Source organism: Cotesia typhae, unplaced genomic scaffold (genome assembly GCF_013202065.1).
Source record: "Cotesia typhae breed Kobodo isofemale line unplaced genomic scaffold, CoteBio_Ctyphae contig_11, whole genome shotgun sequence".
NCBI lineage: Eukaryota > Metazoa > Arthropoda > Insecta > Hymenoptera > Braconidae > Cotesia > Cotesia typhae.
This window is the reverse complement of record NW_027423711.1, coordinates 5,876,891-5,896,684: the sequence shown is the minus strand read 5'-3', so window position 1 is coordinate 5,896,684 and position 19,794 is coordinate 5,876,891. Positions and strand designations below refer to the sequence as shown.

At 29.6% G+C, this 19,794-nt stretch overlaps 1 protein-coding gene across 2 annotated transcripts; it reads left to right on the top strand.

Moving 5' to 3' along the window:
* Window positions 1-2,132: 2,132 nt before the first annotated feature.
* LOC141538372 (popeye domain-containing protein 1-like) lies at window positions 2,133-18,761 on the top strand. Of its 2 annotated transcripts, none has more exons than XM_074259802.1 (6): window positions 2,133-3,291; window positions 15,994-16,386; window positions 16,890-17,287; window positions 17,360-17,766; window positions 17,927-18,207; window positions 18,527-18,761. In XM_074259802.1, the coding sequence occupies exons 2-6, from the start codon at window positions 16,006-16,008 to the stop codon at window positions 18,548-18,550; spliced, it is 1,491 nt and encodes a 496-aa protein (XP_074115903.1). In that variant the 5' UTR covers window positions 2,133-3,291; window positions 15,994-16,005; the 3' UTR covers window positions 18,551-18,761. The 2 variants fall into 2 exon arrangements, with proteins under 2 accessions (XP_074115903.1, XP_074115894.1); XM_074259793.1 differs by having other exon boundaries at window positions 2,141-3,291; window positions 17,360-17,775.
* Window positions 18,762-19,794: the final 1,033 nt, after the last annotated feature.

Sequence of the window (19,794 nt, the reverse complement as noted above, 5' to 3'; positions counted from 1 at the left end):
CTTGGCGTTTTTAAAAGTTGCTCCATCACTCCGTCACTATTTTTTTTTTTTAATCTAGATATTATCTTTTAGGAATTCCTATTTGAAACGATATTCCTTGACTAACAATGTAAATCTTGCTTAATCTTAAAATATATAAATAATATAATAATAGCACATTATTTGCCTGATGATTTTAATCTTAATCAACAGACTTCCGTTAATACACTTTAGATATTAAATTAAATAATTACTCAACTTTTGATGAATAAATTTGACTATCTTACCCCGATTGTTTTATTTAACTTCAATAATAAAATAAAAAAACTAAATAGTTATTGTAATTAAATTAAAAAAATAAGTAATCAGTAAATTCGATCGATGTTTAAAATAGTTTAAGATAATATGTAATGTGAGACCTCGTTGAATACGCGTGAATAAATTCCATTAAAGTATATATATATATATATATATATATATATATATATATGTGTACGGTATGTCGGTACACGCTCGGTATTACGCTTTACGGTCTTAACGCTCAGCAATACACTCTACCTCATGGATTATTTTTTATTTTAATGATGTTCGCAGTTTAGTAAAATCGATGGAGAACACACAGATAGATCGACAGATAGATAGATACTTTAGCGCATGAAATAGTAAAGATTGATCGAAATAGTGGATATTCAAAGGTCAAAACCAGGATGATCTGCAAGTGTAATCAGTAATCAGTAATCAGATATGCTGAGAGCTGATATTGACCTCATACTATCTACTACCATTCTCTATAATTCTCTGTTATTTTAGGGCTCCTCGATAAATTAATCTAACGTTTAAATCTTAACCATCATTTGAATTAAATGTCTTTCACTTAAATTTACACCAAACTCTGATAAATAAATTTACATTTTCCTTTTTATTTTATTGTCACAAATTTATTACTTTTTTTTTTTTTTTTTTTTTTTTTTTTTTTTTTATTGAAACAAACTTTAATAAATTTCCAATGAAAATAAAAAAATTTTATTTTACCAGTGCTCCTAATTAAGCTATCGATTGTAAAACCTAACTAACGAAGGTTGTAAAAAATTCCAATAATAGAATAGAAATATAGTCAATCGTTGGAAATAAACTTTTTAAACTTTAGTAAAATATAAAATGTATATAAGAAATAAAAGTACAGACAATAATTTGTCTATTTTAGTTAGTGACATTGTTAAATTGTAGCGAGATAAGGGCAGCAACAGGGTCAACGCCTGAGTAAGTAGAAAAAATCAAGTTACTCAGACGGGGTCTATGTATTTGGGATCTATTTTATATCTCAGGCAACACTTAATACCAGACAACACGCGGTCATTGATTTATAAATCAATTACTTAAGATTTTATATTGTTATGACATTTTAATAAAACTATTTTTTTATATTATTTAAAATAAATAACATTAATTTCATTTAATTTAATGATCCTTTAAGCGTCTTATTGTGCTTTTATAAAGCATATGTAGATTTTTAGATGGATTTAATTTGTAAAATGACTCTAATTCAAAGTAAATTTGGCCCCTAAAGCTAGTCTTTCACCTAGTTGTAGCAACTTAACCGTAATAAACTGAGTAAAATGGCCCGACTGAGTAAAATAAAATAAAATAAAATAAAATAAAAAAAAAAAAAAGCTGATGGTGCGCGTGAGTTGATGGAATATATATGTATATAGATAAAATAATCCAAACGAGATTGAACGGGTTTAGTATGTTCTGTTCATCCCCATTGCCATTTCTTTAACTTTCTTACTCGTATCTACTGTCGTCCTGTCGTCGTAATATCTCTCTCAAGTCCCAAGACCCGAGTTTCTGCCCGTCTAGCAGCCCGGCAGGGGGTAATTCTCCATCTGGTATCTCCACGATGGCAGTCTTTTGGTATTTTCTTTTGGCACTCCACAACACTTATCTAAAAAATCAAAGAGACTTTTTAATCGTATATGTGTACCTATAAAATACACTAGTAGTAGTTGTAGTTCTAGTATAAGAAAAAGAAAAACCAGAAAAGAGAGAATATTGAGAGAAGCACAGTGGTGCCATCTAAAAACGTGAGGGCGTGGCGCTCGCTCCTAAGGGAGGCTTAGTCTAACTTTAACAACGGCACGGGTCGTACCTCGACAGCTATCCTCGATAAATACCACCTGCGACGTCGTGGTGATATGCTGCCAGTGGTTCTAGTAGTTTTAGTAGTACAATAGACCACCACTCAATTGATATTTCACTTTTTAAACCTTATAAAACTTATAAACCTTGTAAACCCTATAAATCTTATAAATCTTATAGAGCAACTAACGCACTAAAGTGTTTAGCTTTCAGGGGTAGATACAAATCACCCCCCAGTATTATCATCATTCAGTATCAATTCTCAATTAGATTGAGTCTTTTAATTCAAAGTGATCATTTCGCCTCTCCTCTCCTCTCCTCTCCTCTTCACTGGTATTTAAAATAAAAAGCTCCTGTTTTTTATTTCTACTGAGTATCAATGTATTTACGAGACTGAGAACAGAGTAGTCAGGATGACACCGGCTAAAAAATTACAAAACGAGGATACTTGTTTGTTTTTGGCTACTACTTTGACTCTTTATTATTTCCGGACGACTGGTCATCTATTGCGTAATTTGTTGTTTACAATATTGAGATCCTCAAGTCAGCTTCAATTAAATCTCTATCTACTTAATTCACTTAATTCATAGTACTATTTAATATTTAATATTTAATATTTAATATTCGGAAAAAATAAACTAGAGTGTTAAAATTACGTACAAGTCATGACCTACCCGTGTGAGATAAGATTGAGTGATTTTTGTATTTTGTCAGTGTGTCGGAGTAGTAGGACGTGACAGTTTGCGTTGGACACTGGAGGGAAAATCACGCGGTGAGATAAATTAACATCGAGATTTACGTGATTCATCAATTTCAATTCTCCTTCTTATCACTATTTTATTTATTATTATTATTATTTAACAGAAATTTGCTACTCTCAAGAAACTCCAAAAGTCATATTAAACTGTCTCGGGTAAAACAAATGGTTATTTGATTATGTCAACCCGGTAGAGTACTTTTGTACCAATAAAGCTCAAGGTGTCTTGCTATATAGTATATACTTACTCCGTACGATCTTTTACGTACTTGAATTTTATACTAGTCGCTCCAAGTAAAACAAATACTACTTCTACTTCTACTATTACTACTGGATCTAATATTTTTATTATGATACTTGAATCTCTAGTGTATCATCGACACTGAAGACCCTTGTTGCTGTGCCTGAAATACAGGGTAAGAGTAAATTTCCTTTTATAAATTTTAAATTCAATAACATCTATGTACAACAAAATATCAGACATATATATATATATATATATATATATATATATATATATATATATATATATATATATATTTTAATTTATACTTGAAGGCGTAAATATCTTTCTCATTAAAATTAAACATTTTTTATTATTATTACTTACCGAGTAAAGTTATAAATAATTACTGGTTGCGTAATTAGACAATTCTCTTCTCAGTTTTTAATTACCACTATACTATTGATTTTTTCAATTTTTTTTGGTCATGACTGTAATTGCTAAATATGATTAATAGCGACTGGAATGCAAAAAAAAAAAATACCAAGAGTTATTTTACAGACAAATAGCAGCAAGTAATAGTGCCTAAGCCAATTAAAAGATTACGTGGGCAAGAGTACTGGCAAAAAATTAAACCTGAAATGCACCTTCTCAATCGCAATTTAATTATCCCGTCAATTAATGCCGTTGAAAGTTTTTTTTTTTTTTTTTTTTTTTTTTCCATCATGCTTGGATACATTTTACAGCCAATAGAAAATTTTGTGTAGATTAAAAAAGACAATGTAGAGAATGGAGATTAAGAAAGACTAAAATATAAATATTTAAAGTAAAGATTTAGCATTATTAGGAGTACAATAACAAGTAAAATGTATGATAACTGATAACAATTGATGCTTATGAGGTGGAGTGTGTCACAAAGGAAGAACAATGAGTAGCTCTCAATTGTATATTTGTTCTTGTTGAAGTATGCAAGTGGGTTCATTGTTAATTTACTGTTTAGTTTAGTACGATAAAAGGGTCATTGCTCACTTATTGACTCGATTCTATTGTTTTTACATACTATTATAACAAAATAATCGTCAATATTAAATAATAATAATTAAATTCGGTTAATAAAATATTAACCGAATAATAATAAAGGAACGTTATTGATTCCTGGCTAAAAATACACACCATCATTTTAAATTCAACAAATACCTTTTGCTTCGACGACCAGACCGCCTGATTTTTTATTATAAATACTCTCTTCAGGATATATACTTTTCTGTATATATATATATATATATATATATATATATATATATATATATATATATATATATATATATATATATATCATATCATATCATATATTGATAGATTGAAAAGCTTTTACGTAAATATTTTTTTTTCAAACGATTTAATCAATATTTAAATATATGAAAAAAAAAAAAAAATTAAAAACAGCTGATGGATTTATGGAGGTAGAAAAGTTTATGTCAAACAAACAGAGGAATATATTCAGTCACCGTTAGCTTCTGACTTGCTGATAACTGATAAACTGATAAGGTAACCTTGTGTGACCCACAACGGCAAGGATTGCGTCCTAGAAATCCACAGACGCGGTCATGCGTTAATTTTATTCAGACGGATGCATGCAATATTATGTTATACATTATCGCATAGGTTCGTAGTTTGCAAACATCTCAAACTGTTTGCGCATCATAGTTCCTGATTGTCAGCAAACACTCTATATTTTAGTTACTCTCATTATACTAATAAAATAATTTTATTCTTTAAAATTAACAATCCTAAATACTATTCAGTGACATATGTTATATGTTATACATTACATAAACCTGTTGCTGGTTTATGACTAAAAAATAAATAATAATATATTATGTATTGGTATATGAAAAGTAAAATTATTCCTTTGTTTCAAAGAAATTTAAAGAGTAATCTCAGAGGATTTTTCCTTCAAAGTTGAAATATGCAGCAGACATTTTTAAAGTACTCTCACAATAAAGGAACTCTTTTTATATATTTTCCTCATATATATTCTTTATATTTTCACTTTAGCACTCACTCAGTAGCTCAGATAGTCTTAACAAGTAAATTGAAAAAAAAAAAAAAAAAAAATTTAATCCAATTCGTTGCAGAAAATAAATAAAAATTTCTTTTGTATTTTTTAATTTTATTTATAGTATTCATAAAGACTAACGATAACGACCCTTAATTATTATTCAAGGTTAAAAAAAAAAAATTATTTTTTAGATTTGAATTAATTGGTAAATGACAATAATTGTTGGATATGTTAGAATCAAATATTAATAAATTTTATAACTGATAAAATCATAACGAGATTTGAGTTATTAATTTTATGACAATATAAATTTTTTAACGAGGTCTAATTAGCGTTGAGGTTGTGCTTTTGAATAATTACCCAACTTTTAATAATAATTAAGATTGTTTGAGGGGAGAATTAATTTAAAAGAATTTTGCACTGCGCCTGGAGGAAAAAAAAAAAATAATAGTTTTACAAAAAAATGAAAAAGTTTACTTGGATGATAACGCAATTGAGAGTGATAATCTGAAGCTAAAGTGATAGAAACTCAGTCAAGATGTTTTTTATTCTCTTATTCTTTCATCGTTTTTTATTGTTTCTCCTCGATCTTCTATATAATATATAACCTAGTCAGGATTTGTAAAAAGTAGACAAATAATCAAACTTAAAAAGACCCTTATCGGGTATATTTTTTTCTATTCTTGGTTTTTACTCCATTTGTACTCTCTCTTCATCAATGTTGTTACTTTAAATCACTTCGATCGGACTCTACGTTATAGTTTTTCAGTAATTTATTTCCATCCCGAGTTAACTAACAGGAAAACTTCAATTCATCTATTCTTAAAAGCTCGAAAAAAAGTTTTAAATGAAAAATAACAGAATAATTATTGCAAAAATAAAAACGATTTAAGTTTTGGTAACTTGTGGGTGAGTTAAAGTTGTACAGCACGTGTTGTAATTTGTAAAAGTATTTAACATTTGGATAGTAGTTTAGATGCACCGAGTGAGTAAGCCAAGCTTAAGAAACTTTTATCGTAATCTCGAATCTGTGTCCGTTGAGATCTGGATCTAGTCTAGAGAGTAGATGAGACAAATAATAGTCAGACGAGGAGACAAAAAATTCAAGGATTGTTTTATAGATCAAGTGAACGGTGATGACTCGGTACCGATTCAACATAAATGGTCGCTTCAAGAAGCTGTATTGTCATAAACCGTAAATAGTTACCGGATCGAGCGAGATTAAAGAGGTCAAAAAATATAAAAATAGAGAAATAGAGAAATATAAATTCAAAGTGAGATAAATAAGGAAAAAAAAAAATACCAAAAAAGACAGACGTGGCTTAAAAGACAAAGACTTGTGAGATAGATATAGAAATAAGAGAAAAGAGAAAAGAGAAAAGAGAAGAGAGAAGGGTCGATACCCTCGTTCGTAGAGCGCTCGCGCCACTTTCGATGCTCGTTATAAGCTTTACCTCCCTCACTCTGGTATTTTTGCTGGTGCTGCTGCTTCTACTGCTACTGCTATTGCTACTGCTACTGGTTTATCCTCCCACTCTGGGTCTCGCTGTGCATTCATACATACGTATATACGTGTATTGAAAATTACTGGGCCTGAATGCCAGCTAAATAGACTGAAAAATTCAACTCAAACAGACAATGGATCTCTAATATACCTGACCGAATTTTTTATAATTTTATTTTTATTTTATATTCATTTTTTATCCCGGTAAATTAATGACACAGAGAATTAAATTTAATTATAGATTATTTTAATTGTCTTTTGTGAGGATTAAAAGCTAGTAATTTTTATTTTAATATATTTATATTTTTTTATCGATAATTATCCTTTAAGCAATTTGTTAAATTAGTTTTTATTGTTATTGATACTACAACCAAGTGATTGAACAATTTACTAGGTATTTAATGAATTAGTTTGATCGGGCAATCATTATTTTATTTTATATTCTTCATTGTATGTTTAATTTATTTCAAATTAAAATTAAGTTTAGTTTAAATATAATAAAAAACAATATTTTATATCTTATTAATTGACTGAATAGTAATTACTTGATCAGAGATAAGATATAAAAAGATTGACGTATATGAATCAATACGACAAAATAAATCATATCAAATAATTGACACGATATAACTACTAATTTGATTAAAATATTTTAAATTGTTTCGTCTATTTAATAATAGTAAAAAGTTGAAAAAAAGACATAATTGGGAATAATTATTAAATTTATATATGAATGAGCTAGTCAAGACTTTTGTTATGTTACGGATAACAAAATAGAGTGACAACAGCCAGGATAAATGTAAAAGATAAAATATAAAAAATATATTTAAAGGATGTAGTGTGTAGTAGCGGCAGAGCGGTAAACTAGATGGTAGCGTCACGTTCGTAATTTCCGTTTGAAAAGGATATAAAGTAACGAATAGGACACCAAGTTGTCGGACAAAAAGACATTAATAATTCTCGCTACGATCACGTCTCGATGATTTTACGAGACTATTTTTATCCTTTTCTAACCTTTTTTCATTTATTTTTACAACCCTTTTTTTTTTTTCATTTTTTTCTTCTCGGTAAACTTTATGTTTAAATATATAAAATGCATAGTAAACTAATAGGTTTACGAGCATCAAACTTGTCCAATGTGCGTTTGTAGTCAAATCGCAACGGATATCCGACAAACTTTTACACTTCTCTATTAAAACATTGTAACCCATTTTACACGACCAACATACTTAATTTATTACTATTATTATTATTTACCTTGAGAGTAGATGAGACGAGGGAAAATATTTGCTTGATAAACATAAACATAAATTTTGCGGAATTAAAATTGCACATATATTCCCGACTCCAATATCTTTCCTCGGATCATCTTTTAAATTAAACTGTGTTGTATATTATCACAGACTATTATTATTATAATCATGATAATAAAAGGACTGTTCTATAAATGTACATTGCACGAGTATTTATATAAACCCGTTTGTTCAATATATACATATATACATATATATATAAATGTATATCGTATAGTAATCGATTAACGTGTTGGCTGGGTTAAATATTTAATCAGATATATCATCCAGGTGAAATGATCGGTATCTATAAATTTTATCCTGCTAGGACTAATAACAATAATAGTAATAATTTAAAATGGGATCTTTAAGTAGTCGAGGCCAATTTAAAGTCGGACTGTCCGTGAAGGCTACTTGCTACACTCACTCGTTTCACATATTATCGCGTGAGAATTTTATTTAGCTTCAATGTCATGATACCTGATTATATTTTACAAACAAGCTAATTATTTTACTTTGTTTTTTTCCTTAAATAAATATTATTACACATTTGTACTTATACTGCTTATACTGCTCAGCAATTAAAACTAAATGAATTAATTAATTAATTAAATGATTAAATGAATGAAGGTCCTTTAGAGTAATGTAATTTTTTTTTTTTTTTTTTTTTTTTATCGTATAAGGTTATAAAATTGTAAAATTATTGTAATGTTGCAACAGAATTGAATTATAAACACCCTTGTTTGACTTGACATATTGTCGAGCGATGACAGGCTTCAGGTTATAGTTTCCTGTCTCTGGATGATTAATAACTAACGACCAAGTCAGTATTGACTTATCCAGAAGCAGAAAGGGGCTTTGCTCTATCTATTTACAATTATCCATATTCACTGGGTCATCAACGCTATTATCAGGTGGACACAATTGGTGCGTTGCTGTCGGCGATTCATCATCAACATCCTGATATAAGGCTTGTCATATACAGCATAAGCTTTTCCGATTGATAATCACAATAATCCCTTGATCAGATATTTACATATTTACACAGCACAATCAGGGTTTTATCAATACAGAAAAATAATAAAATTAGTTGATTGATAATTTAATAGGGTAGAAAAATAGAGAAGCGATACGTGAAATGCTTCAAGAGGAAATTACGTGTCTACTTGCACTTGGACTTGCGACTGGAAGCTACGGACACTTGTTGCCACTCGAGTTTGTCGTGCGTGATCCTGGTTATTACTATTATAATAAATAATAATTATAATAAAATTTTAATTCATCGGTAATTTTTCTTCATTTAATTATAAATTTACCGTGAGAACTAAAGTTAGTGTATTATCAATTATTTTTAACTTTTTTCATCTTAAATTCCTCGAGTTTATCTTTAGTTGTAAATATTTTCGTAATTATTAATAAAAGTTTAGCTAAAGAATTTTAAAAAGTAAAAAATAAGAGTCTGTAGCAATTAAGATTAATATCAACAGTATAAAAACTTTATTTTTTTGTTTTTTTTAACTTACTATTTTCTTAATTCGAGTAGTTATAACTTTATCCGGGGAAGAGAGTGTAATACCTCGTTAAAAAGTTTATTCCCTATTGACTGCACAAAAGTTATTCTCGAAACCGCGGAAATAATAAATCTCATAATATTTATTAATAATTAAGACTAATCGCTGCAGTAGAAGCAATAGTTGATTTTTTATTTTAATAAAATAAATTTATCAATTTAAAATTTTTTTTTTTTTTTATTTCAATTGGATTATAAATGACAAAATAAAATAAAATGACAAAAAAAGTAACATGCAAAATGAAAGACATAGAGAAAAAGTGTGTAAAGTAACCAAGTCACGTTGATGTGGTGTGTGATCCCCTTATCGATATTCGTATGACAACTCGGACAATAAATTCGACCCACATTTACCATTTACAAAAAACTTACTCTTTCAGTGTTATTATTTATTTAAAATAGAAATATTTTACTTGAAATTGATCAATAATAACAGACCCTTAGGTTAATATTATTTGCTTTTTAATTATTATTATTATTATTATTATTATTATTATTATTATTATTATTATTATCATCATAATAAAATTATAAAAAGTTGAATTTTATAATAAATTGCTATTGGTTATGTATAAGCTCAAGTAAAAATAATAAAAGATAGAGGAGGTCAGTTTTTATTTTATTATTTAATTATTTTATTAGTATGTTATGTAAGTTTGATAAAAGACGTTCTTGCCTCAATTTTAAAGCTCGAAGCTTATGAAATGTCTAGACCGAGTGTAAAAACACCAGCAGAAAATTTATAGAAAAGTTATGAAAGCTTAAACTTTAGATGATACTCTGTAGCATTATATGCACACTTATACATAAACTTTTAAGGTACGGTTTAAACTTTCAAACAGAGAACTGAAACCATTTTATCGACAAATATTATTAGCAATATTATTATTATTATTATTATTATTATTATTATTATTATTATTATTATTATTATTATTATTATTATTATTATTCCTTCTTTAGTTTAAATATTCTTTTCTTTTTCACTGGTAGTATTACACAAGCGCGGGTTATTGCAGATTTTATTATCTTGGGGAAAGGAAGAGCTCGAGTGGTTGTCAATCATAAAATTTCCGTTTTCTTTGTTCCCATATTAGTTTAATGTTTTTTTTTTTTTTTATTTATTTTTTTCCATATCTGGAGTTTAAATTTTCTTTCAGGCGGCTACAGAAAAATATCTAAAGATAAATCCCCATTGGCTGTACGTACCACCCATCACCATTTATATTTATAATATGTTTATGTTTATTTTAACGATGCAATAAATAATCCGGCGTACCAAAAAAAAAAAAAAAAAAAAAAAAAAAAAAAGTGAATAAATAACTGAATAATATCATATATGGTTACAGTATATCTCTTACACTTTTTACGATCTCTAGGTAGCGCCGTAAATTTAACCCATCTTCCATCTGCTTTTTACATAATACACATACCATTCTCTGATTAATGCCCTAATAATTGAACCTTTTAATGGGTAATAAAACTTTTGGTTTATCGCTATTTATTAATAATAAAATATTTATTTAATTTAATTTAATAAACGTCCTCAAAGTTAACTATTTTAATGCTATTCAAATAATATATACCTGAAATATAAACTTAATGAACAAGTGTTTGGTTGTTAATAAGTAGTACACAACATAATTCTCCTTTCTCTTGCTCTTATTTATAGATTTTCTTGTGGTAGCAAGGTATAACTGCTGCCAATGTTTAAACTTTAATTAATTTGTGTGTATCCTCTCAGTTATCGTGTATACTTGGAGTAATTAAAAAAAGTTTCGGGAGAAACTTAAGAATATTTACATAAAAAGATAAAATATAAATTAACAATAATAGTTACAAGTTAATTTATGCAACCAAATGTTTCATGGTATGATGTAAGTTTTGAATTTAGTACCCAAATGAATGTAAAATGTCGAGCATCTCGAACATGTTTGAGCCGTACCTCAAGGCCCTCAGTTATTTTATTACTATAAATTGTTATAAGGATTGAGAACAAATGAGTCTGTTGGTTCTGTTAATCACCAACAAAGTGAATTTAGTCGACGTTTAATTGTATATAAACTAGCTGGTGATTACTAAACTAATGTTGATGTTGTTACAATAAATATATCAAATGATTTATCACACAGCGCAACAATAAAACAAGACTAAGAATTTATTAAAACACAATAACAATGTTGAGCTGAGCACACCCTGTAGTTGAGATACTATGTCAGATTATTATTCACCCTGACCCAACCTTTATACTATATAATAGTACTGTATAGTTACGTAAATAGGATGGATAAAGGATAAGAGATAGAATATAAGGTATTGAATAAAAACGATAGATGCGATAGCTTCTAGCTTCACAGTATTATTCATCATCCTTATTTCTACCGGTAGTAGCAGATTCTATAGGTTCTATAGCTACTCTATAGGCGCTAAATCCACAGGAGCAGTTATAGTCACGGAACGATCCGGGAATCCTATTACCATATTTCTATTTAGCTTCAATTTACTATTTCTTTCTTCCGAGTTTAGCTCTCTGTTGAGACAACAAATGCACAAGAATAATCTTTTTTTTTTTTTTTCCCTTCCTGCAATTTACATTATTCAATTATTCTTTCATATATCTTGAAATTTTTTTTTCCAAAATGCCCTTTCAATTTAACCTATTCTTTTATTCGATAAAAATAAATTCGATTGTTTACAAATATAGAATAACATTTACTATTAATTTTTGAGGGTGCATTGATATGGAGATACCTTCCGAAAACATGTTAAAAAAAGTTAATAACAGTCACGTTAGATTCCGTGACGACAAACCTTAAGAATTTTCTTTTCTTCACCTTAATGCAACGATATGTATGTATTATATTAAAATTACAGTAAACATTTACATTGGTATATTTAGTATAATATAATATTTAAATCTGAATTTAGATCTAGAGTATAATTTAGGATTTAATAAATTTAAAATTATAAGAATATAAGTTACAAATCATTGCGTGATAACTAAAAATAAGGGAAAAGATTATTCTCAATCAGGTCATTCGTTATCGGGTTCGGTGTAATCGTCTACTATTAACTCACCTCAATAGTAATTATTAAACGCAGCATTAATTTTTATCGTTATCATACAAAAGCAATCAATACGATCAAAGTTTAAATGTGGTAATGGTAAACGTACCTTCCAGATTTAAATTTATTTTTATATAAAATATAATATTAAAAATATGTATAATATAAAGAAGCAGCCAAGTATTGGTATCACGTTGCTCTTGACGTCAGCAAGGATTCTCGAGCGAGTAACAGCGAGTAACAATAAGTCTTCTTGTACATTATCCGACAGAGAGACATTTAGACGGTAGAGAGAATCTAATACATTACTACATACCATTCGTTCCTTTATCTTAATTTTATAATTTTCTCCATCTATGTAATGTTATGCGAGATAATTGTGGTATTAAGTCTACTCGTTACTTTTGAAAGTTATACTCATCAGTAATATTACTCACTATACTATTAGTCACAGTTGAGAATCGACACATGAAACTTGACACCTGACACTTTACACCGTTGACTTATCAAATATTTAAATTTGGATTTTATTTCCCAGCGATCACAGAGTTATATTTATCTCTCTTTTGGCAAGAAACTTTTTGAATTAGCAGCAAGGTAACGATAATAATTTAGATGCGTTCAGTTGGCACAAGTTTCCTCTAGGGTTGACTTTGACAGTCCTCTTGGGTGGTTGGTATTATGCCAAATGCAGGCTTTGTTAGGGAAAAGCACCAATAACTTTTCACCGAGCTTTTATATTTCTCCTTGTTATTTATTTATGTCTCTGATTATCTAATTACTTGACTGTAAAAATAAAATTTATTTAAAGCAAAGTATCAACAACGTAACTGTCAAATTAATCCTCCCTTAAATCAAACGGCTCTGAAACTAAAACACATTGCAACGACGTGCATCGCATATATATTTGTAAAAACTGTATAAATTCTTAAAAGTGACGGTAAAATTTGTTTGACCTAGAATTTTTAAAGTATTAACTTAAACTTATAAAATATTCAAACCTCGTTTTACACTATTTTATATTTCAATCTTATTTCATAAATTTATAAATTTATATTCACAATTCTTTTATCTTAAATTACGTCTATAATTTTCCAGCCTATAATTTTAATTCCAGTTATTTTATTTTTTCTATCAAAAATTTAAATGGATATGATTTATTGACGTGACATAGTAATATAATATCCCCGATTTAATAAAAATATTTCTCAGTTATTTATTTTTAACGACAAGATCTGCTGCCAATTTGTCCAATTTGATCAAAGGATCTTGCGATTTAAATAAATAAATAATCGTATATTTTGTGATTTAACGAATTGACAGAGCCCCGGTTGATCTCGATTTATGGCCAATATAATCATATAAACCAGAGCAGGCGTCTTAATCTGTAGCAAGTTGGTCGTTGAATAAAACAATGACCCGAGGATCGTCCAAACAATCGACCGTAAACTTTCTGTAGTAAATACATATATATATATATATATATATATATATATATATATATATATATATATATATATATATATATATATATATATATATATATATTTTTTTTTTTTTTTTTTTTATTTCATCGAACAATAATTTTAACGCTTACTCACTTGTCTGCTCAAGTTGTTTCGATTTATCGGTATATCGAGTTACTCCTGGTGAGAATAATCAGTAACAGTAGTCGAGGGGTATAAACAAAAATAACAAAACAAGTAAATAAAATTGTACCGTCGACAGCAAGGATTCACGATCTGATGCTGCTGCAACACCAGTTCAACAATTCTTTCCCAATATATTTTCCCTTTATTTATTAATTTTACCTTTTTTTCCGATATTTATTGAAAACTACCGAGCAAAAATATAAATAACAACCGTCGCTGTTGTCAATACTCTACTTTACAGTGAGACAATTAAATTCAATAATTAATGGTAATGGAAAAAAAAAAGTTGGCAATTTTTTGCCTCTACTATTTTTAGTGATTTATTGCTTTAATTACTATCGAGTCAATTATTAGTAAATTAAATTAACATGAACATAATAGTGTAAATTATCAAGGAACGCAGTGGATGACTGTACAGACAGACTGTTTATCACAAGAAACAATAGCTTAGAAATGTATAAACCGAGTATTGGGAACTCTGTGGGATATTTATTACCGTAACATTAGACAAATGGATAAATTACATTAGGTAGTACCCACTTGTGTAAATACATCCACTAAATGCCAAATTAATCATTTAGTTACGTTACTCTTTCACTGTGAAGAAAATAAATTTGATATTAAATAAATATAGAGTTTATTATTTACTCAAGGAGATAAAACTAGTTTTAGTCAGGCGTCGAGTAGGATTATTTAAATTATTACTGTCAATGAGGATATTTAACAATAATATAGAGGTTTATAGCGCCATTAAGCAATAATAACAATAATTTGTCGAGCGTATGTGTCCGCGCCCACCTGTCATTCGTTTGAACAGCCCGCGAGATTTAATCGTGAAAGGTACGTGTGTTATTAATTACGATAATGCAAAAGGTGCAGTCGGTTGTGGGAGTTGAGCGTGATAGCGCCGGATATCGATCCAAATTACACCACCACTATACACATTCATCACCAATTCATGGATTCATCAATTCATATTCATAGGGTTCCTTTTTTTTTTTTTTTTTTTTTTTTTTATTTATTTTTCATAAAAACTAACCCATTCATAAAGGGTACTTGATAATTTAAAAAAATTTTAAAAACCAGTCACGAGCCAACAATAAAAATAAATAAATAGTTTAAAATTATAAGACTGGAGAATTAATTAATAGGTTTAGTGTCGCCTGATAAATTTATTGCCCTAATGGTAGACAGCCCGTGATAATTGCTCGTAATTTAATGTTCCGGATCCGATATTTCCGAAGCACTATTCCCAGTAATGGCTTCCCAATGTACCGAGTAAGATTGCTGATTTAGTACGTACAGACCGGTATTATTGATTTTTTAACAATTAGCCCGCACGCTCTTTTAAAAAAATCCTTTTTATTTAGACACCAATGAAGAAGTAACGGGTGTAAAAATAAAACTTAAAAGTGTCAACTAAGCAACTAGATATCTTTATCGTAAATCCTTCAGGTTAATCTGGTGGTGGGTCACCACCGCTACTGAGGAGAGTTTCTTAAATAAAATATATATAAAAGGTTTTGTAGCTAGTAGTGAGTATTTCCAGGTACCCCGTCGTGTCGATATCGTACAAAAAGTAAACGTTTATGTCAAGTCTCCTCAGGTGGTCTTGCTTTTTGCCACGGCAACCTCGAATATATCCAACTAAAATACAAGTAACCTCTTAACTATAATATCAAGGACTTAAATAATTAAACATATATGACATTGGTTTTTTTTTTTTTTTTTTTTAAATAATTATTAAAGGCGAAGAAGGTGATGGCCCGTACCGCGCGCTCGCGACGAAAGATGGCAAACACAACAGATACTGGGCACACAGTAACTGGAAGCACTCTTCTCTCAACGTCAAACACAACATCTTTTATTGACGGCTCGAGTACAACGTACCCGACAGCCCCGTACTCCAGTGAAAGCTACAGCAGCTTCAATTACACCAGTTTGGCGAACAGTTTCGGCGTAGGAGGCGTTGGTGGTGTAGGAGGGTACGCTCTCGATGACCTTAACTATACAGAGCTTTGGATTGACGTTTGGAATAATACCGAAGCCACTAATGTCACCCAGAGACTCAATTCAACGGTACTACCCCCTCTCGGAGGTTACTGCGACGAGTGGGAATCTGCACAACACAAACTTTTTCAGGTATACTATATATATATATATATATATATATATATATATATATATATATATATATATATATATATATATATATATATATATATATATATCCTAGACCCAATTAACCAAATCTCTGCTCAAACCCAAACTCAACCCCATCTTAGTTTATATCTTTGGGCAATGTACATGCCGTTGTCGTCTTTATCGTCCAGAACACACAACATCACCAGCTCCTTGTCGTCGCATCTTGTAGTCCTCATGACCTTCTAATTGGAAATGTACATAACCAGCATGCAAATTCGGCTCTAAGTTGTCCACCGCACTACTGCACCCTGCTGCTACTACTGCTGGTCATTTCCACTGTAGTGGTAACACACCCAATAAACTTTACTTTCTGGTCAACCGTTTTATTTACTTTATTTGCTTTATTCGCTTTATTCGCTTTATTCGCTTTATTTCCTAATTTAACCTCATCCAATCAAATTAAATTAAAATTAAATTATAATAATTAAAAATGGATTTAGGCTGCTAATTTATTTTTCGCTGCGGCATTTATCGTCCCACGGTCATTCAAAGCATCTGTATTCGCACTGCGTACATTTCTGACGGCTGGATTTATGTTGGCGGCACTCTGGGCGGGAATGACAATTTGTGCTTTGGACGCTATGCTCTGGTCACTGGCTCTGGGATTATTAAATGGCGTTCACTCTTTGATACTTGCCTGTCGGTTCTTACCACCGGCGTTGAGCCCGGAGCTCGCTGAGCTCTACCTCAAGCTCTTCAAGCCTTATCGCGTCAGTAAAAAACACTTTCAAGAGCTCGCCAAGGAAGCAAGAATACTCAAGCTTGACCCAGGTCAGACTTATGCGACTGAGGGCATCTCGCCGGCTGATGAAAGGCTGTCTATTCTTCTGCGTGGCAAGTGAGTCCCTGTAAAATAAAAAAAACTACATTGATTTATTATTGTTATAAAATATGTTTTATCATTTTACAGATTGAATGTGACGTGTGAGGGTACTCACTTGCATTACGTAAATTCTTATCAATTCGTAGACTCGCCGGAATGGGAAGCGACACATGAAAACATAAACGACGTATTTCAAGTGACGATAAGAGCCGAAGAGTCGAGCACATATATTTGCTGGACAAGACTGAAACTACTACGTGTTCTTAGGCATCGACCACTACTTAAAATAGTCCTCAATACACTTATCGGGAAGGACATTACCTCAAAACTTTACGCGTTAAACGAACAATTGGTTGGGATAGTGACGATACCCGAAAGCACCAATAATCCGAATCCTTATCGCGGGATGGCTCGAAGCTTGAGCGTCGATGCGGTTAATACCGAGACTGCTGGGAGAGTCAGATCTACCACATGGAAATCTCAACGGAGACATAGTAATCCACGTAATTAGATAACAATTTTTTTTTATTGTTTGTTTGAAGCTTGTTGTTGTTGTTGTTGTTGTTGTTGTTGTTGTTGTTGTTGTTGTTGTTATTGTATTTCATTTTCTTCATAAATGCCAATTAAATTTTATTATTTTTGTTGTAAAAACAGGGAGCTCTCCCCAGCGTGTATCGAATCAGTACTGGACGCCGGTTGTTGCTAATCATTTCACACCCTCGTCTCCGTTCATCTCAATGCAGCAAAACAACGTTGGTTACTCGTTAATTCCACAAAGTGTTACATTTTCACCTCCACCACCAGCACGACCACCAATTGCGACGCATCCACCCTTGCTGAGACAACGCAGCGCTGGTGGACCCGGTGGTGATTACACGTTGCTACCACAAACGCCAAAACTCGAACGAAAACGATCAAAAAAAGCTATCAGAGAGGTAAATATTTGAATATTTCTTAAATTCAAATTTAAAACAGATAGTTGTCTAATCTGACGGCCAAAAAGAACAAATATACCTTTTTTCAAATCCTAGAGTTTTTATATATATCTAACTCTAGAGTATTCTTTTGTTGAAGCTTTATTTTTTTTTTTTTTTTATCTTTTACTTGCTCAGCACAATAAAAGTTTTCTACTTGGATTTAAATATATAGTAGCTAGAGTCTAGAGCTCTCAGCTGATGGTTAATATACGAGTGCATAAATTTGAAAGAAAGTAAAATAAATGTTGAATAAAATAATTTTAATTCTGTTGAACAGGTAACCTTTGAGACACCTGTATGACGTTCGCTTGACGGGGAGGGTCCAGCGAGTGTGCCGCTTCTTTCGTTTTCACCAAAACGCTCCGCAACCTAGCCCCGTCGGCATCAAGACTCTAAAAGTCGTAAAACTACTAATACTACTAATACTATCACTGAAATATTATTATTACTAATAATATTTAGGCAATTTGGCCTAAGTAAAAAAATAAATGAGAAAGTGATCTTCCATATTATTATTATTATTATTATTATTATTATTATTATTATTATTATTATTATTATTATATATGAAATTAATAAGTAATTTTAAAGACAAAGTAAAAATTTAGTTATTTATTGAAAGTATATTTTTTAGTTGCTGAGGTTTTTAGTATTTTATTTACTAAATACAGGATAACAGAATAACGGCGCATTCGCGACATAAGGGCAGCCAAAAACGTCAAACTTTGGCAACTATCGATCGCGTATGCCATTGAAAATTTTAGGATGGAGATGAATGTTTAAGTTATGGCAAAAAAAAGGCCAACTGATAACTTATATACCAAGATCAGAAAAGTTTACGAGTTTTATAGGAATAAAAAAGTATATATATTCATTTATTTTAATTATTTTTTTGTTGTTGTTATTTAGAATTTTTATTCGATTGTATTTTAGCATAACAACAATTTTTAGATTTATAATATTATTTGTTTGTTTTTAAATATATACGGTATAAATTTTTCACAAATATCCGTTTTGTTTGAGTATTTTATAATACTATTAAGTATTAAAATAAAATGGATATTTATAATAATACCATGTTGATCTTCTATTGATATTGATATAATAATAATAATAATAAATAATAATTTTTAAATAAAAAAAAAAAAATTTGTATGATATATATTTAAAGATAAAAAAATAATTGATAAAGTTGTTGTTCTGCTATTTTTATTACATTGACTGTGATTATAACGAGATATAATTGTTAAGACTTGAATGAATTAAAAAAATTTTTTTAAATAAAAAATAAAACAAATAATCATTGGTAAACGCTATATTTATATTTTATTAAACAAAACTAAAAATTATTGAGATAATATAAAACTTTTTTCTCGGACAAGTATTTACTGTAAATTTTAAAAAACTAAAGTCCAATTATTTCTTTATCTACGACTTGAATTTGCTCGAATTTACATTATTATTATTATTGTTATATTATGATTTTATCAAAAAAAAAAATATATATATATATATATATATATATATATATATATATATATATAT

What these genes read in the sequence shown, in the direction of transcription:
- LOC141538372 (XM_074259793.1), top strand. Translation starts at nt 16,006, where the DNA reads ATGGCCCGTACCGCGCGCTCGCGACGAAAGATGGCAAACACAACAGAT. An exon ending in ACGGAGACATAGTAATCCAC is followed by an intron (nt 17,776 to 17,926) that starts GTAATTAGATAA and finishes TTGTAAAAACAG; the next exon opens with GGAGCTCTCCCCAGCGTGTA. An exon ending in CAAAAAAAGCTATCAGAGAG is followed by an intron (nt 18,208 to 18,526) that starts GTAAATATTTGA and finishes TCTGTTGAACAG; the next exon opens with GTAACCTTTGAGACACCTGT.